General features: G+C 40.3%; 1 protein-coding gene across 1 annotated transcript; it reads right to left on the reverse strand.

Annotated features, from left to right (window-relative positions):
* Positions 1 to 2,978: 2,978 nt before the first annotated feature.
* C25H1orf94 (chromosome 25 C1orf94 homolog) lies at positions 2,979 to 10,561 on the reverse strand. Its single transcript, XM_075173870.1, has 5 exons — positions 10,299 to 10,561; positions 5,986 to 6,449; positions 4,898 to 5,061; positions 3,730 to 3,804; positions 2,979 to 3,485 (listed from the first exon to the last, which is right to left on the reverse strand). Exons 1-5 carry the CDS (start codon positions 10,559 to 10,561, stop codon positions 3,108 to 3,110), a joined length of 1,344 nt encoding a protein of 447 aa, XP_075029971.1. The 3' UTR covers positions 2,979 to 3,107.
* Between the last annotated feature and the right edge of the window lie 2,101 nt (positions 10,562 to 12,662).

Consider the following 12,662-nt stretch of genomic DNA (forward strand, 5'->3'; position numbering starts at 1 on the left):
CTGACTGCCCACTTTTAGTGCCCTTAAACTGGATGGATGAAATCCTTGAGTTCTCATTTCCCAGTATTCAGCTTTTTATTTGTAAAGTGGGGATAATTTCCCTTTCCTGCCTCTTAGAGGTTTGGGAGAAGTGTGTTGTGAAAAGCTGGAACTGTGGATTTCTGAGTGAGCAAAAAGCTCCTGAGAACTAGAATACTTCTGTAGCTATATATGGGGGCCCACAGCCACATCTGAATAATGGGGATGGAAGAAAAATATTGACAAGCATCTTCATTAGGTATCTTTGATCCTGTGCTGAAAACAAGGCAAGCATTTTGGGTATTTGGCAGCAATCCTGCCTTAGTGTGCTAGTGTTATTGACTGAGGGATACAGCTGTGGTTTAGACCACTTGTGCCTTAATGATCCTATGGCCTCATTCCTCAGGGGACCCTGGAGGTAGCTCATTTTTGCATCTTGGCTAATCTTCAGTTCCCTGAAGGGATCACGCAGTTTTCTAGCCTGAACTGTGGTACAATAGTGATATATCTGGTTCAGGTTACTTGTCACTAACAAATGGTGAAATTACAAAAGTAGTCTCTATACTAGTGTGTCCCTGGTCTGCTGGTCTTTTTGGATATGAGGTGTGTTGGAACTCCAAGATCATCGTTGCTGACGCTGGTGGGAGTTTGTAAGCAATATATGGGCTTCGGCTTCGATTTCTCTTGCCTGCCTCGGTATTACTTTAACAGTCTTTCAGATTGCGTTATGTTATCAACCTGTCACCTTACCCACAAGGCAAGGGGAGTGAAGAATATTGGTGTTTTGTGGAAACACTAGAGGTTCCTAATTGCTTGTCTAATTTATCTTAGTTGAAATTTTGACCTACAACAGTATGTGGAGAGAAAAAAAGGGCTAGTGGGCACATCTTGCCAAAGCATGAATTTCTTACTATAAATTGTCCTAGATCACCTCAGCCATCTGGGTAACCCAAAGTAGGTGTTGATGCAGTGTGGAAAGAGGAACAGCGAGAAGAGGAGTAAACTAGTTATAATGTGCAAAATGTCACCCGAAGGATCACTGTAAGATTGTTTATCAACCTTACAAGAGTAAACATACTCTGTATGAATTCTTTACTAGCTTCTGCTGAGTCTACACAACTAAGTTATACTATTTACATTCAAAAGGATTAAAGAGAAAGAAGAGCTAAATTTTTTTAAAGTTACAAGATTAGTTTTATTTACTGGGAGGAGAGAAAAAAATCTGGTGTTTGTGTATCTCGGGCCAAGTCTAAAGCTCAGTAAACGGAAGGATGCTCCATCTTTTGTTTGAATTATGAGCCACTATTGAAGTCTGTCCTCTTGCAAAGTGCTTTGACCACCCACAGAGGTTAAGCATATTTGGTCCCATCGGCTCCTCCAGGAATGAATGGTGCTCTGCATTTTGTGTAGGACCTGTAACTACTTGCGAAATACCCAGGCTTTTGTTAGCAATGTAAAGAGTTAATTTCACATCTTGACTTGTATGGGTGCAATATCTGTCTTAAGCAAAGCATAAATAAGTCTCCTTGAATTTAAGAGCAGACTGACTTGCATACTACTGGGTATAGGGCTGGATGATTGCAAACTGTCAGATCTTTGTGACCGAGACCTTATTCACTAGTCTTAAGGCTGGGAGAGACTTTTGTGGTAATTTGTTCTGACGTGTATCATGCGGGCTGTAGAATCCCATCTAATCACTCTTCTACTTCTGACCCAGCAAACTGTGGCTGAAATACAGCAGACAGATTGCCATAGTCGTTGTCTAGAGGAAGCCTTGCTGCTCTGGCTTTGCAGTAATGGAAAGGAAGCAGAAGCTATTTTGCAGGGGCAAAGGCTCATTGTCAAAAGTTAGAGCCTTGAAACTCCTGTGTTAAATAACCAAGGGAATATAGTTAAACAGGATTCTCCATACAAGTTTTATGGCTTGATCTTCTTTAACAGTAAAAGTCAGATTACTATCTGGATTAGCATTAGAGTTTGAGGTAATGAGACAGGAACATGTCATGCATGGAGCTGCACCACCCAGCTATTGAATGTATTTGTGTTAATCTTGCTATGAATATACAACTGAAGTTACTAGCTCTGAAATTTGCGGCCAAGACTCTTTTCTATCAACAATCTTTATTGCACCAACACTCAATTCTAAGCAGCTCAGGCATTTGTCATAAATAAAACATTTTTATTATCTGTCTCCATCTTCCAAAATAAAAAAAAAGCCCCTTCTTATTCTGTCATCCTAAAAAAAAAAATTATTTCAGATGAATTGTCATGCAGCTATTTCTTACCATATAAATCACAGAGGATTATTCTAGATAGAAATGTTCACTTTGGGGAAAATACGAAATCCTTACAGGACCCTAAGACTTATAATAAATAGATAGCAGGTTTTTCTCTGAATACTAGGATAGGAAAACTGGGTTCACTTAAAATTTTACATAGCTCTCACTGGAAAAGTAGTTGAGGCTAGTTGTCACAGCTCCTCCAGGTGTAGAACTAAACCTAAAACAGAAAATGAAATTTAGTCAAGCTTCAGGAGATTACATTTAACTTCCAAATTACTTCTTTTTCTTCCTAATAATGGAGCTCTTGGAAGCATTTATCTGGGGTTTTTTTTTATGTGTAATATGGTTTCTGGGGGGGGAAGTATGTGCTATTCCTGCCTATCTTATCAGCATTTAACAAAAGATGATATATAGAACTTGAATCTCTGGAGATTATTTTACCAGGCCCTTGGAATATGTTGATTTTGCCTACAGTTTTTATAGAAAGGTATCAAAATTAATCCTTTAATTTCATTCTGACATTTGGTTTCTATCATGTTAAAACATTTACTTTTTGTTAAGTTAGTGTTTATATTTTCTATCCATAATATTGATTGGAAGTTGTAGGTGGTATCTCCTGCAGCACAGTGTTTCAGCTTCATTCACCCAAAATTAATTACTCTGGTTTTGTATCAAAATTATTTTAGAATTTATAGTAAATCTTGTCTTTTGTTCAGATTTGGAATTTGGTGAGAATGTAACTGGGAAACCCAACTGCCAATTAAATCTTTAGCTCTGTGCAAGTTTACAGCAACTAACAAACTCTCCCTAAAGTACTGAAAAAATAGAAAGCAAATCTGCATGGCCATACCCATAGGAAGGAGAAAATGGATACTGGATCCCATCGCCTGCCATTGGTGATAGATCTGGGATGTTGCTGGATAGTGTAGGTGGGGTCCTCTGCTGGTATGGATAACCAGGCTGAACCAGAGTGATGTAGTTCAACATCGGGGTGTAAGGTGGCTGGAAAATCTGCTGTGGGCTGTATGGAGCTACCTGGGGAGGAAAAAGAAATAGCATACGTATTTTAAAAAAAAAAAAAGTGGGACGGGAATAGTGACAAGGCAGTAACCCCATACATGGAAACTGCAGTTGTGGAAAATATTTTTTCAGACACACACAGTGATTTCTCCCAATTTTATACAAAAGTAGAGCATAAGCAATAAAAGTTTTCATTTAGAGGCTCAAGGCCATCTCTTGAGCTATATGGAGCATATAGTGCTCCAGCAGACTCTATTAACTTATACCAGTTCAGCATCTTGTCCCCAAATCGATTTTTGTGATGGCACCAATGTCAATCTTGGCACATGACAAACTGCTCTGACTAACCTATTGTGCTTAGCATATGTGTTCTGCAAATTAAAGCATATTCATAACCATTTAAACACACCTGTCTTGAATAGCATCCAAAGGAAGGGTGCAGAGCTTGCTGATACGGGATCCTTGCTCTCTGATGATATGGACCCTGTCAAGTATACGTAAGGCGTGATTTTTAAAATGGTCTGAGTCGGTCCATTAATTACTTCTGTGTACGCTTTTTAGGGGAATGTTATGCTCAAAGAAACCAGGTTGTGATAAGTGTATTTCTTAGCTTTGGGTAGAAGTCTTTGTCTCCCCAAGTCTGAGACCTCCAGAATAGGAGTCTGCTTTCCACTCTAGCTTCTATTCTGCCTGGGGAAGAATTCAGTTCCCTGTTGACTGCTGAGAGGTGGATGGACTGTGTGCTCATTTTATGTTAAGTAGATATCTGTGTGCTAACTAATCATTGACTTAATGGAAAAAGTGAAAATTCTTGGCCTGTAAGCTTCCAAGGGAGCTCAGTCTGTCAAAACACATGCGCTGTGGGTTGTGTGTTTCCATCCTCTGCCTCTTATAACAGGCTGGCGATAACTTTTTACAGCTTACAGGATGAACTGAGTCCTGCTAGAGAACCATAACTTTGTTTCTGGTGTGGTTTTTGTGGGTTGCCTTTTTTTTTCTGGCGGAATCAAAGGGAACTAGGGAAGCATACCCCATAGAAAGCCATGGCTACATGGGATTCCCAGTATTCATTCTTTTATTTCTTTCAACTTGAGCATTGAGCTTCTTCCTAATCTTAGTTGGCTTTTTTACTTTGATATGAGGTCCTGTTTCACTAGACTGAGAAAGCAGTATGCCAGTCTGTAAACAGCAATCACATGAAATATTTGTAATGAATTATTAGGTCAAAATGTTTGTAAATACAAGATAAAATATTTGTAAATACAAGATAAAAACAGAAACTAATGAAGGCTGAGAGAGGTCAACATTTCAGTATCTGTGTCAGTAACACTTCATCCTTTGATACTATCACAACCATCTCAGAGGACTGCAGTACATGTGCTGTTAAAGCTTTGTTTATGACCCAAAGCCACTTAATATAACTTACTGTAGTAAGGTAGAAATCTGGTTTCTTACTCTACCTTACAAATCAGAAAGCAGCTGTCAGAATAGCAGCAGGGTAGTGCCCCGAGTCTGTCAATATAGGCCTAGGAGTGTTCTACTATCTTCTCACAAAATGTGTGTCTGTTTTATGTTACCTGAAACTGTGGGAAGTTTGAGTGGTTGGGGAAGGTGGGAAGTGGAGGGAAGTTCAGACTCTGCCACACTGGCTGATTTAACGCTGTGGTCATTGAAGTAGTAGAACAGCCTGAAGTACTTGCATTGTATTTAATGTTTTTTTTATCCAATGGTGCAGTAGTTACTGTAAAACAAAACAAGGTTAAAAATATTAATAAACATGCATTTTCTTCATTAATCTGTAGAACATTTGCAATTAAGAGGATGTGCTTTGCCCGTGAGCAAAATCTGTTTAAGATACTCGTTACTTTTGCAGGCTATAGTTCTGTAACACAGAGACCCAAACTCAGCAATTAGCAGTTCAAATTCACTTGTAGGGCTATCAAACTCTGACCTACGGTACCTGGAATAAAGCTAATTGCCTGAGCCATAAGAAGGAATGAAATTGTAAGAATAGAACAAGAACCTTTGCCTAAAGCTCAAAACTCTCTGAGATAAGGAAATTACAACAGAGAATAAGTTGATTGTGTCTTAAGTCTCCGGACTGATAAATCTAGTCCAGAAGCTTAAATGGTAGATCTGGACATGCACCATTGTTTTTGTCTATTCTAAGATGCTTCTAGGAATGTAGTTATCAATACTCTCTGGAAATCAGGATTTTTTTTAAATGTCTCACACTGGGAACCCAAAAATTATGACATTACAAAAAAAAAAAAACCACCAACAAAAAAACCCCAACAACCCAAAAAACTCCACCCCAAACCCAAAAAACTAGCTTCTAGAAAATACTGACCAAATACATAAATTCTATGGTCATGACCTTCCTATTTCTGCTCTATTTCAACATGTTACAAGGACATTGGATAGGTGGTAGTTAGAGGGGAGAGAGATACCAGCATTCTAGTATAGAATGAGAATTCTCAAATGGAAAAGATTAGTTCAGTAGTTTTCAGTCCGTTGCATGAGGCTTGGAAAGGACATCACCATAGAGTAAATTCTGCAGGGATGCCTGACCAGCTCCTGTGACTTGCTTTTCAACAGTTTCTGGTTTGTCTTGGTTTTCCCGTGACTCCCAGATGATGTTCAAGGACCATGCCCAGATCCATACCTGGATTCTTTGTGACTGCATCAGAATCGGTTTTGGAGCAAATCTTGGCAAATGGTGGAAGCTGCTGCTTCTGTCCTGTGGCTTGACTTTCTGCTGTTGTTGTAGATGACCCAGCTGTACTACTCTTGGCAGAGCTGAACATGCTATTCTGTATGAACTCCTTCACTATCTTTGTTTCGTCAGCTGTTACCTGATTGCCGGCACCTTTGGCAGTATCTGTGTATTTCAGTAGAAATGGCATTTCTAGCTTACTGCCCTCCATCTTGCGAGCGCCTGTCACACGGCCATCCTCCAGCCTCTTGGAATTCTTGTGGGATTTTGCTGAACACAGAAGGCTGGTGATAACAGATTTAGCAGAAAGCTGAGCGTCACAGAGAGCTCTTAATTTCATCTCCCTTTCTCTGTTTCCAATCATTGCTCTGTATATACTTTCGAGTCCTTCTGGTTCATCTAGCAAGTAGTTGCTGTAAGAAAGTGGAATATGGCTGCTGTTAAAGGAGGTTTGACTTAAAATTGAGCTACTTTTTTTGACTCCTAAACCTTGCATTTCTATCTCATTAGTGTTCTATGTAAGACTCCCATATTGCTTCTTAACTAGAATAAAATTTCATCTTTGACAATTGTTCTTTTCCAAAGAACTACATAAAAGGAGAAAAAAATTTTCTTAACTTAGTTAATACATCTAAGAATAACTGAAGCGAAGCTGGATGACAGCATTATAGGTGTGAAAAGAATGATTATAGAATATATGCTTAAAATATTTGTGGGTCAAAATATATTTTGATTGTAAGGAAAAATCTAAGGTTTGTGTCAAACAAGATGATTCTTTGTTGGCAGTGGGTGTAAAGGAGTTAAACATGTGTTGAGCTGGGTTACACTTGCCATGAGGAAGAACTAAATGGCTCCCTGTGCCATAGTATTAGAGCAGTTGGTAATCATTATTGAAATTATCCTCACAACAGTTTGTAAAGTGAGAAGTCTTACTTCAGTTACACAGCTAAGCCCTGTGGTGGTTTTCATGTCATCTATCAAAGATGATAAATTTAACCCCATGATTCTGGACATGAAAAGAGTTTTCTGAATTGTATGCCTTGTATCCCAGTGTCCCTAGTGGGAAAAACATTGTTTGTTCTCCAGGCTCCAGCTTTGCATGGTTTCAAGTTTCAGGGCTCAGTGGATCTTAAATCTTTGCAGGTTGAGGGCCTGAATTTCCTTGGACTTAACTGTCATCGCAATTCATTTATCACCTGTAAGGCTTTAACAGGGCTGGGTGTTGTAGTATTTGTAGCTCATTAACCATCTTTCATATAGGGAGATAAGACTGTCAGGTGGTTTAATCTGTAGGGTGCATCACAAAGCACCTCTATACCCCCCCAATGTCCTCTGGGACCTTACAGTGGGACTGCTGTCAAAGCTGAACAATTTTGTGTTCTTTTAAGGCACACCTAAGTGCCTATAATGGTTACCTGCTCAAAATACCAATTAGTGCCTATTGTGGTTACCTACTGAAAACACCGATTTAAATTCCAGTTTGCTCTTTCACATCCAAGTATGTTCAATAACTTAATGTATTATCAATTTACTTTTCTTAGCTTGAAGGAAAGACTGATGCTCTGTGCATGCACTATATAGATACCTATATGGTTCATAAACAGCTACAATTAGGAAATTCTAAATTGTAAATGTATCTAATTATCTCTAATCATAGGATCACTATAATTAGTAAGATGCTGCTTCCCCCCTATTTTTAAAGAACATAGATATTGTCTAACAAAAACCTGAACAGATTTATACTGTGGATATGAAAATAGAAAATTGCTAGGCTATTTCTGAGTACAGCTCATTTCATACAACTTTTCACCCCATCTTTCAGTGGGATTCCAGTCTCTGACGGCTTCACGGGCTGCAGCCCTGATTGTGCAACTTCTTATTCAAATCTTGTACTTCTTGCTCAAATCTTGTATTATTTGGGTCCTCTCTTACGGCTTTGCACAGCTTGTTGGCATTTGTGCCCTGACTGTAGTTGGAAAGACTTAGAGTTGAGGTAGCAACTATGCTTCTTGTCTCTCTCGGACCTACACATTAGGTTACTGGAGTCCTGTGTTTGAATATGTTTGATGTGAATGCAGCATGTCATCTTCCTAGCTCTGATGCTTGCCTATGAAGCTTTGTCCTCTTCTCATGGAAGATTGTAAGCTCCTTTATGTTGATAAATAGTGACATCCTCAACAAAAGAAGTTCCTCCTGTCACCACCTGCTCTGGGTGTTCTCAGTAACTTTTTCTTCTGTATCCAAATGCTCCAGAACAAAACCAGGAAGGTGAAACTTGTTGTTGTTTGTTCAGAAGATTCCAGAAACATTTTAAAATGGCATACTAGCAATTTGCATAAGTCAATATTTTAAAATAATTAAGGATTGCTAAATTGAGCAAGGTTGTATGATGTAATCTTTAGCCGCTGATGCTATTGCAGCTGATGAATTGGGTGAACCACACACCTTTATTCACAGTTGGTATATACCGAAAGATTTTTCTTAATCTGTCTTTCTACTCTTACTTTCAGGAGTAATAGAGGTAGCCAAGGTAGGGTATGGAAGCTTGTACCTCAAAGGTAGAAACCTGACCTTAGGGCTGTCTCACTTGAATTGCTTCCATTTTAAAGCACTTCACTGAGCTCTGTAAAGTAATTTGGTTTTAGCACTTCAGTTTGGCTATTGTTGGAAGGTTCAATGACTCTGGGGTCTTTGAGCAACTGATAATCAACATACTCTGCTGTATGAGTGTGTGTGCAGAGGGTACTTCTATCCTGAAGAGCCTGCTAGCTAATTGCAGGAAAACATTGCTGAGAGAAATGGCCAGATGAGTTGCCAAAGGTAGCTTAACTCAGTAGATAAACAATGACTAGAGGATCATTATTCTGAACCCAAGGACAGTACTTTAGCCACTGGACTTTGCTGTCTTTTTAATTTCATCTAAACTGAAGTTGCTGAGTTTGTTTCGGGTCCTTGTGGTTGTGTCTTGGCCACTGCCTTCATCGCAGGGGTCCTAAAGTTCACAACCTCATAGTAAAGTAGCGAAACGAAAACTATGCTGATCTGCTGTCTCTGCCCAGTTGCAGTAGCTTCACGATAATTGCAGGTTGCGTGGGCTAGAAATCATGTTGGTTAGTCTGGCCTTGCTGCAGTAGACTTATTGCTAAAGACCAGATCTATATTCCTTTAAGAGTAAAATGTGTTACTAAAGAATACAATTAAGATTGTTAGTAGTTCATAGTTCTTCACTGGTTTGTATAATGCCGCCTTTCCTAAGACTTCTTAGCAACTGTCAGGACCAAAATATGTGGCTAACTGAGCATGTGGTAGTAATTATAAAGATACTTCAGCTGTATAATTTAACCTACCACTATAGGCGACTCCATGGGCTTCACTGGTTATTCTTGGTTTACCTGGTTTCCCTCTTCCTGCATTTATTCTGGAAACTTTTAAGATTTTGGCTTATTTAGGATATGGAGGAGAAAGGAAAGGAGCCAGGACTCCAAGATGTAATTCCTAGGTTTCTACCTGACATAGTGTTAGGTACTTCCCCTTCTGTGCCTCCATGTCTTCATCTGTAAAATTATCCATTTCCTCATCTGTGAAATTATCTTTTTAAAGATGAAATAACTGTTTATACTCTTTCATGTACCAAGCAAGATGGGTCAGATTTGCATGATGTTTTGTTTGGACTTTAAGTGCTAGACATGTGCTAATGCTTGCTGATTTTTAGCTGGATTTATAAATTTTACTTTTTCTGTTTCAGGAGCATACAGTAAATATTATCCTATTAATCTGAAGAGCATGCTTCCCTCTCTTACCATTATTTGTCCTGTGAAACATGATTTGGCATAAATTTTTCTGTGCTAAATTCAGCTTTTCTTTGTAAAGATCAGCTGTTTACAGTAGCTTCCTTATAACACTTTAATTTTCGATTTTGCTCCTTTGAATGCTGCTTTCACTTCTTCCTGTAAATATTTTGATGTGTGTGTGGTTGTTTTGCTTTAAATGTTGTGGGGAAGCAAATGCAGCAGCTGCTTATGGTGCTTCAGAATTTGAAGTAGTCAGATTTCATGGGACACACTTTTTCCAAAGAAAATTGGTTATAGTGAAAAAAGTGGGAATAATTTGCCTCATTAGGAGGCTGTCAGACAGCAATCGATGTACTCTGTGCCCTAGGCTTTCATTTCAACAGGTTACAAAAGCCTAGTTCAGAAAGGTGCAAAAAGGAAAGCAGCAGCCTTTTATCACTAGAGCTTGGGCAACACTTAAAGATCGCTTACTTGCTCTGGGAGTTGATGCTGTCTCTTCGAAGGGTCCCTGACAGGTCTGGGCAGAGAGCAGGCTGCAGCGGTGGCACCAACGATGGGGGCTGCAGCTCTTCAGAGAGTCGTTGAACACGTTTCCAGATCTCATGGCAGGTCTCGTCCAAGCTATCCTGGGGAGTGTTGTTGTGGATCCAGATGTGCCTAGGGAAAGGTCCTAGTGGGAATGGACCTTCAGATGTTACTGTTGGAGCTGAAAACGCGTTCTTACCAGGGAGCATCTTTCAGCCTCTTCGCATTCACAAACTGTCTTTTTGAAAGAGGTGGTTTGTGTTGGTAATGAAGAGCCGTGGCAACCGCGGAACCATGGGGTCTGACAGCTGGCAGGAAGGGCAACAGCTGGAAACGTCCACTGGGCTTCCAGCAGCAGGAATGGAAGTGGCAGCATTGTGTCCTTTCACATGGTTGAGAGCGTTCTCTGGCGTAAATCTCTAAATAGGCTCCAGTCTTCACCACTCAACTGTCCCTGCCTCCCTGCTGTATCGCTTCTTGTGTGTCTGCAGGTGGCTAAGCCCTATGGAGCACACAGAGGACTGTCCCTCTGGTCCTTTTCCTTTCTCTTGCCCTCGGCCCCTCATCTTTCCACTGTCATGATATGAAGAGCAGAGGCCTCGTGTGAGGGAAGCAGTGTAGCCAGAAGGGGTGTTCCCGCTTTAGCATTTACTCTTACTTTGCCGCAGCCCAAAGAGGAGGAGCAGCATCCCTGTCTGAGGCCCATCTAGCAACACGTTTCATCCCTGCTCAAGCAGTTTGTGTCCCTGAAACTCTTCACAGCCCACTGTAGATCCACCCTCCACAGCAAGTTGCACAGAAGTCTGCTCTGTCAGGAGATAGGAGGAGGAGGGACTAATTTTTGACTTGCATGTCTCTTTTTTTTCTACTTGGCCGCCTTCTGTTCATGCTGTGAACATCTTTGAGTCTGTGTGCCACCTAGGTTAGCTGGGCCCACAGGGCTGCTGCTACTGCAGTATTTTCAGTCGTGTGCTTCTGTAACTTTTTGACATCTCGAGAAGCATGGTGGCACTTCTGCCCCTCTGTGATGGAAGGGGAGAATATCTTCAGCCACCTTGTAGCCCTTCCACTGCCATGGAAAAAGAACCTGTTCTTGGTTTTGGAGCTTGCATATTTTTCAGCATCAGGGCTACAGAACTTTGCTTTGGGTGCTGTTTCTTTTCATCATCCTCTGAGACATTTGGGTGCTGGGTTATAAAACTTGATCTAGGTATGAAAATACAAGGCAAAGTATTTTTTTAAGTATAAAAAATACGTGCACACCTTCAGAGCAACAGCTGTGTATTGAATTATTTGCTACCAAAATCATTACACTATACACTGAGATCTTGGCCCTGCACTTATCTCCTTTCAGATAACCCAGAACTGGACTTTCCTGTCATGTAAGTTAAATAGTGACCGCAGTTTCTTGCTAATAGAGATATTATTCATAGCTATCTCTTAACTCATGATTATGCCTGGATAAATGCTCTTTTCCCCCCAATAGTAATAATATGTGGTTAAGAGAGAATAAATGAAATAAATTCTGTGGCATTTACTAAGATGCTTTGGGTTTTTTTTTTTTCCCCTTTTGTTTTTCCCATACCAAATTACTAATTGTGGTACTTAAAATTTTAGGGAATGTGATCATGCTCCCAGTGTGAATGCCTTCTATAGTGCCTCATATCACCAGAGCAGTTGTATTTGTGAGCCAGGGTACTGTCTGCATTCTTTGGAGCATGATGCATGTAGGAGAAAGGAGGGAGAGAGAAAGAGAACAACCTTATGGATGTGGCTTTGTGTCAAAACTAGAGGGAAAATCAGGTTTTGACACTCTGTGCTAGTCCTTGATTTTTGTAAGAGTCTGTTCCTCTTCCTCCAGGAAGGTATTGTGAGGACTTGGTTCATGCCTGTGAATTGCTCTTGGCTCCATGGGTTGAACTGGAACTCGGGGATGTTGCAATCGCTGTTATTTATTTTATTTGGAGGAATCACAAAACAGATCAAACTGTTTTGGCAGGGAGGGTGAGGTACTGTGTGATAAATGGAATATAAAAAAGTCGGCTAAATATCTGCAGAGAACGGGGAAGGCAGTGAAGTGGAAGCCAGCAGACTCATTTCAGCCTGGGCTCTGACTGCGGGTGGCAGTGCAGAGCAGAATTTGTCTCCTGGTGGGTGCTTCTACTGAAGACAGGATTTCTCTTTTAGTAGAGAGGTAATTTTGCAAGGTGAGAAGTGAAGTGAGTGGTAGGGGTTAGAAATGGGCTGTTAAGCAGAACCTGCAAATGCCACCTTGTTAGAGATAGGTTGTCATCAAAGAAGAGGGTGATT

This window comes from Calonectris borealis, chromosome 25, assembly GCF_964195595.1.
Source record: "Calonectris borealis chromosome 25, bCalBor7.hap1.2, whole genome shotgun sequence".
NCBI classification, from domain to species: Eukaryota; Metazoa; Chordata; class Aves; order Procellariiformes; family Procellariidae; genus Calonectris; species Calonectris borealis.

Bases quoted from the DNA above. Each gene is read 5' to 3' on its own strand.
- C25H1orf94 (XM_075173870.1), bottom strand. From the start codon at position 10,561: ATGCTCCCTGGTAAGAACGCGTTTTCAGCTCCAACAGTAACATCTGAA. The intron at 5,062-5,985 runs GTATGGATCTGG...TTTGTTTTACAG, and splicing joins TGCAGTCACAAAGAATCCAG to TAACTACTGCACCATTGGAT. The intron at 3,805-4,897 runs GTAACATAAAAC...TATACTTGACAG, and splicing joins CAAACTTCCCACAGTTTCAG to GGTCCATATCATCAGAGAGC.